We start from the raw sequence: 6,315 nt of genomic DNA on the forward strand, positions 1-6,315 counted from the left end.
TTCAATGTTTTTCCCTTCTCCCATGAACTTCATGAAGACTCTACACAGGTACTCAAACAAACTTGTTTTATACGTTTGAGTATTTGTTTTATTTGAAAGGCGGAATTAGACAAACAGATCTTCTATCTGCTCATCCCACCACCTGCCAAAACGGATGCAAGGCTGGGGCTGGTCCAGACCAAAGCCGGGGGTCCCTGCACCTTCCACACAGGTGGCGAAATGACAGCCCCACGGGATGCTGACATGAAGGAAGCAGCTTAACCTGCTGCCTACTCATGTTGGCTGCAGACATCACTGACCGAGGACACCCCGGGCTCAGCTCCCGGCAGCAACTGCCCTGCTGGCCACGATGGTCCAGGGGTGGTCGGAGGCAGAGAGCTGGCCAGCCAGTCTGTGCCAGCCTTCACCTCTAACTGCTTCACCTAACTCCACTGAAAAGAGCGATTTATTCAAAAGGTAGAGTTACAGAGTGAGAAAGAGACCTCCAATTGGCCACAGTGGGGCCAGGCTGAAGCCAGGGGCCCGTGGTTCCACCCAGGTCCCCTAGGCCGATGCAGGGTCCCAGGCACGTGGGCCACCCTCTGCTGCTTCCCATGCACAATGGCTAGTGGCACAGCCAGGACTCCAACAGGATGCTGGCCACACGCACTGGCAGTGCCACTGCCTGAGCCAAGGCCAGACCTTGCTGCCCATCCTGCCTACGCACTGCCCCTCCCTCCTGAAGTTCCCGCCAGGTGACCACAGTGCAACTTGCAATACAAACCAAGTCCGTTTTAATGTAGAAAACACAGCATACACGCATAAATATCACTTGGGGTATAAATAAAGTACGAAAATAAGAGATGTATGTGTCAGAATAAATTACTCATAAATAGCCACGTTGGCACCTGCTCCTTGATGTTGCTGGAAGCGGTGGCTGGGGTGGGTAGAATCGGGAACAGGGTGCAGGGCCTGGAGCCCCATCCCATAGCACCCACGGGTGGGTCTGGAGCCCGACTCCATCACCTCTCAATCCTGCAGCCACGTGACCAGGAGCTGCTGGGGGTGCACAATGACCTCTCAGCGTGAACACTTGCCTGTTGAGTTTTAAAACCGCTGTCCCAGCTCCTCTGTGCTGGAAGTTGCTGAGAGACTCAGCCAAGAGGAGAGCGAGCCCCACCAGCAGAGAGGTGTTCAAGCCAGGGGAGCTGGGCAGACAGGAGGGAGGGCTTGCAAATTTTATAATCGAACCCAAGTCTGGAGGATTAGAAACCAGTCCAGCCTGGGGCAAAACTTGAAATATGTACAACTTCTAAGCGATTCTTCCTAGAGCTAAAGCAGATTATAAGACTGGGGACTGTCCCAGGTGACGCCACACGGGCCCGGGTCACTTCTGGAAGCTGGGGCTCTTCACCAGCCCCCGCTTGGTGGCCATTCCAAACGGGTCCATGCTGTCGGTCTCCAGGGGCGAGAAGGGCTCTGCTTGCGGGTGCTCGGCCGGGGCCGCCGCTTCCTCGGAGGCCGCGGGCAGCACCGGCAGGAAGTGGGACAGGGGCAGGAAGCCCCGGCTGCGCTGCAGCTGCCTCTGCCTGGCGCTGCCCAGGGATACGGGCAGCTGGTACCTCCTGGAGCGGTACACGTTATAGCCGGAGCTGATCTCCTCTTCGAAGGCGCAGTCCTCCTCCGAGTACTGCAGCTGCGGAAGACAGGGGTGGTTGTGAACACCTGCCCGCTCCCACACCACATACGGACCCTCACTCCCCAGGGACCGCGCGAAAGGTGCGCTTCTTTTTATGTAAAAGGCCGCGCGCGCGCACACACACACTAGCAACGTCACACAGGTACGTGGCAGCCCCACCTGGGCCCTGAGCTGCAACACCCAGGAAACCGCAGCTGGGGAGAGGCGTGCTTCTCTCTGCCCTGTGGACACCCCCGGGGTCACCCCTCTGCGGCACGCGTGGCACCATCGGGAAGAGCGCTCAGAACCTCCCCCACTTCCTCGCAGGGGCCGGGCCCCACAGCAGCTCCCTCCCTCCGGCTCCCCACCCCCTACCCCCACTCATTTGCTCGGAGAGCGCGGGCAGCCAGCCAGGAAGGGCAGCCCCTCCCCCCCTGGCGAGGGACAGAGCCTGGACCCAGCGGGGAACCGGAAATGTGTGGGGGAAGCGGAGGGGGAACGCGCGGCCCTGGCCTCGGCCAGCTCTCCGGCATCACCCACCCACGAGGGCAAGAGGTCAGCGCGAGGCGGGGAGGGCCCCACGGAGGTCAGTGAACTGCAGGTGCCCAGCGCGGGCGATAAGCCGCCGCCACGCCTGCACTCGGCGCGACTGTCCCCCGACAAAGCCTCGGCCTCCGCCAGGATTCTTGTTGAATTAAAGGAAAAAAAAAAAGTTGGGGTGGGGGCGCCCTTCCCTTCTCCAGGCGGGGAGAGAAATTAATTCCACGTTTCTCGCAGCCGTCTGCATTTGTGCTCAGCCCCCAGCGAGGTGGGCGCGCAGATGTCGGGCAGGCCAAGGATGTGAGGGGAGCCGGCGGGGGCCTCTTCCCCCTCCTCGCCTCGGATTAGGGGCAGGAGGTGGGGGTGGGGTGGGGATTAGAGCCCAGGTTTCCTGCGCGCCCCTTCCACCCCGACGTCGAAATAACAAAAGTGGCGGGGCGGGTGTCGTCTTTCAGCTCCTCCCCCGCCGGCTCCTGGCACGGAGAGCCAGCGCTCGGCGAGCACGCGGCGGCCCAGCGCGCGTCCCCCGCGCCCTGCGGCGCACAAAAGGCCGGCGGCCGAGGGCGGGAGCGGCGTCTGCCCCGGGCCCCCTCCGAGGGACCTCACACAGCCGCCCCGCAGCCGCCGAGGGCGCGCTCCTTTGAACTCCCAGCCTTTGTCCCCGGCCCCGGAGCCTCCACACTCACTTCCTGCCCCTGCCTGGGGAAGGCTGGAGGTGTCACCTGCATTTCCCCAGCCACGCGTCCTTTGGAATCCAGGTGTGCGCACCAGGGAAGGAAAGCCCACGTGGCAAGGTCACGTTAACCCACCTGCCTTCTTCTTATTATTTTTCTTTTTTTTTTTGCCTCCCTCCGCTTTGGTTTCAGACTTTTTAGAATATATATAATTCGCAGATACTCTCCCTTCCCCCCTTCCCTTTTTTTTCCATGGGGGGGGGGTGAGGTTGAGGACCACACACGTGCGCGCGGCAGAGGCCCGAGGTAGGCGCTTTCCTGTTTTATATCAAAGGAAAGCCAAGAAAGGACTTCTTCTTAGCGGCTGCACCCCCCTCCACCACGCCCTGCACTCCGAGTCTTCTCTCTGCTGGCTGGGTTCCACGCACGGCTCGACCCCGTGAGCCCCGAGTGGAAGCCGGCGGGGGGGGGGCACTTACCAGGCCCCGCATTCTGCCGTCGGCGCCCATGCACAGGTACCGTACGCTGTGCACCCCCTTGATGGCCACGGTCCGCAGGGCGACAGCTCGAATCTCCAGCAAACCTGGACGCAAGAGGAGCCACAAGTTATTACAGCGGGGACCCGCGCGCGGGAGCCCGGCAACACGTGGGTGCCGGGGACCCAGGCTCGGATCTACCCGCCGAGGTTCTCCAATTTGGGGTATCCGCAAGCGGGGAATGCGGAGGACAGGGGAAGTGGGCGCAGGATGTGGCTCCGGGCGGGCGGGGCGGGGGGCCCGGCGGCCCGCACTCACTGTGCGCGCTCTGGCTGCGCTCGCAGTCCACGGTGCCGTCGGTACGGATACGCAGGAAGCAGTGCGAGAGGCCGTGGGCGCTGGTGGCGTACAGGTGCCGCAGGCGGATGGGCTCGCCCCAGCCGTAGTGCAGGTGCGGCCCCGCGTCGGACAAGACCAGGGGCCGCCCCGTCGCGGCCAGCCAGAGAGCGGCTAGAACCAGGGCGCGGGCCATGGCTCCTCTGCTCCGCATGGGCAGCTCCCAGCGGCTGGCGGCGACGGCGAGCGGGATGCGCTGCGGGCCTGTGTGTGCGCAGCACTCTCCGACGGCGCGGCGGCTTCGGGCTGGCAGCCTTGCACCTCGCGCTGGTGTGCCTGGCCTGGCGGGACGGTGCCCGCGGCCCCGCAGCGTTTCTTATCGTGACCGCCGCAGGCCTCCGCCCCCCGCACACACCCATTCACACCCCGCCTCCAGCCCCAAACCCAGCCCCCTGCCCGAACCCGATCGTCCCTCCCAGCCCCCTCCGGATCTGCGGGAGGAGGTGGAGAGGAAGGAGGAGGTGGAGAAGGAGGAGGGGTCGCTTTGGAAAATGAGGAAGGCGGTCCAGGCCCCTGGACACGCCCGGCCACGGGCGGCTGGAACCCCGCGCCCGCGCTGGGCCTGCGTTGGCCCACGCGCCCCGCTCCGTCCGTTAGCGTTCCCCGCGTCGTTCAGACCTGCTGGCGTTCTCCCCACTTTTTCATTTGTGGCTGCCCGCCGCTCCCCCGCCCCCGGCCCCTTCGATCGGGTCCAGGGCCCCCCCGACGGAGGCCTGGGCGCGGGCTCCGGCGGCGCAGACAATGGGGCGCGCTTGGGGCCTCGCGGGCACTAGATGGCGCCTGCTCCCCAGGTTCGGCCTCCCCGTTCCGGACCCGCTGGGACCGGAGGCGTTTGGGTGCTGGGGTCCCCACGCGCTAGGGATGGGGGACGCCCGCGCTGCCGAGGCCGGCCCGGGGCGGGGCGAGGAGCGGCTCTGCGGCTCCGGGCGGCGGCGTCCCAAGCACCGCCTGCCGAAGGGGCCTGGGCGCACCCCTCCATTCCTCCTCCGTCCGCTCCTGGTTGGGGGTTGGGGGCGGTGGAGACGTGGCGCGCGGCACCGCGCCAGGCTGGGTTTCGATGAGCCGAGGCGCGAGCAGGCGGGGCCGGTGCGTGGCGCGCCGCGGCTGTGTCGGACAGGGGGCGATCACAAAGAGCTGTGGTCGCGCGCGGGACCCCCGTGCCGCGTGTCTGGCTTCAGAAAGCCGTGGCTTCCCATGAAATCGAGTTCCTCCCCGTCTGTGGCTCCTGCGGCCTTGGGGGAAAGAGTTAGGGTCGGTGCGGGCGCCAGCCGCTTTGGGGCGCAAGGCCCCCGGAGGGGACCGGAAAGGGGAGGAGGTGGTCGCAGCCCTTGGCTACACCGACCCGCTCCCGGCTCTGCGCGCTTCTGAGGGACCCGGGGTGGTCTCCGGGGTCAGGGCTGTGTAGGCATCTTGGGACCGTGCCGCGCTCCCCTGGATGCCCCAACTCAGGCAGGTGGAGGACCTGGGACTGTCCCTGGTCACGCTTGCTGGTCTTCGGCCCGCGCTCCCTCCGTGGCCAGACCCCCGCCGGCCACTCCTTGGGGGAGGCCGTAGACCCCCCTCAGGCCGCCCGACACCCCATCCCCGGGGCGCACGAGGAGACGCAGATGGACCGTCTGCAGAGGTGGACAGACACGGACGGCGAGGGCCGGTGCCCGGGGGAGCCGGGTACCCCAGCCTGGGCCAGGAGAGCCAGCAGGGGGCGTTGTGGTCAGCTGTTTGAGCTCCACGGGCCAGGACCTGGTCCAGGCCCGGTCCAGGCCCCGGGTCCCCTGGGCGGACTTCAACTTCCCAGGCGTAGTTGCATTCGCTGCTGAGCGTGCTGACCTGGAGTCCTGCCGCGGCCAGCAGGTTGCTCGCTCACAGAGGGGCCCCTGGCTTTGAGTCGTCATAGCTGATTCCTGGCCATGTTAGGAGGGAGACTGGGGGATTCCTGAATTTTAGCTCTCCCACCCCCTTCTTTTATTTGTGAAAAGACCTGGTGGTTCACTTTTAGAACCGGAGCTGGGAGCTTTGTCTGCTTCTCCGACGAGGGTGGCAGGGAGCGGATGGTGTGAGCCAGCCCTGCTCTGTGCCAGGGCGTGGGTTAGGGTTAGCGGGAGAAGGCAGTGAGGAGCCCCAGTTGTGTCATTGAGATGCATTTATAGCAATTCAGAACTGTGCAACTACCAAAACGATTTGAGCAGGACCCTCGGAGCATGCCCCACAATCGGGGACCCCGGGGTGGCTGGGAGGCTGGGTGGGGCTTCTCCCCGTAGCTCCCCCTTCCCCCAGGTGCAGGAAGGAACAAAGAGGATGTCAAAACAGTGACCTCACCCACTTTCTTCCAGCCCTTGACCCTTTGCGCCCTAACCAAATATCTGAAGATGATCAACAAAATAAAAACAAGAGAAATATATATTTATTTGGCAAAAAAAGAAGAGATTGAAGTGCATTTTAAATAGATTATTTGAAACGAAGAGAGTCCATTGATGTACTTCCCAAATGCCCTGAACTGCCGGTGCTGGACCAGGTCAAAGCCAGGAGCCAGGAGCTTCTTCCCGGTCTCTCGCGTGGGTGCAGGGTCTCAAGG

The 6,315-nt window shown here is 64.1% G+C and overlaps 1 protein-coding gene across 1 annotated transcript; it reads right to left on the minus strand.

Moving 5' to 3' along the window:
- Positions 1-1,366: 1,366 nt before the first annotated feature.
- Positions 1,367-3,879, minus strand: FGF19 (fibroblast growth factor 19). Its single transcript, XM_040970652.1, has 3 exons — positions 3,666-3,879; positions 3,351-3,454; positions 1,367-1,675 (listed from the first exon to the last, which is right to left on the minus strand). The coding sequence occupies exons 1-3, from the start codon at positions 3,877-3,879 to the stop codon at positions 1,367-1,369; spliced, it is 627 nt and encodes a 208-aa protein (XP_040826586.1).
- Positions 3,880-6,315: the final 2,436 nt, after the last annotated feature.

The sequence above is a fragment of the Ochotona curzoniae genome, unplaced genomic scaffold, assembly GCF_017591425.1.
Source record: "Ochotona curzoniae isolate NIBS_2020 unplaced genomic scaffold, NIBS_Ocur_1.0 scaffold_4937, whole genome shotgun sequence".
Lineage (NCBI taxonomy): Eukaryota > Metazoa > Chordata > Mammalia > Lagomorpha > Ochotonidae > Ochotona > Ochotona curzoniae.

Coding starts and splice junctions, on each gene's coding strand:
- FGF19 (XM_040970652.1), bottom strand. CDS start 3,879: ATGGCCCGCGCCCTGGTTCTAGCCGCTCTCTGGCTGGCCGCGACGGGG. Junction 3,455..3,665: donor GCGCAGCCAGAGCGCGCACA/GTGAGTGCGGGC, acceptor TCTTGCGTCCAG/GTTTGCTGGAGATTCGAGCT. Junction 1,676..3,350: donor ACGGCAGAATGCGGGGCCTG/GTAAGTGCCCCC, acceptor TGTCTTCCGCAG/CTGCAGTACTCGGAGGAGGA.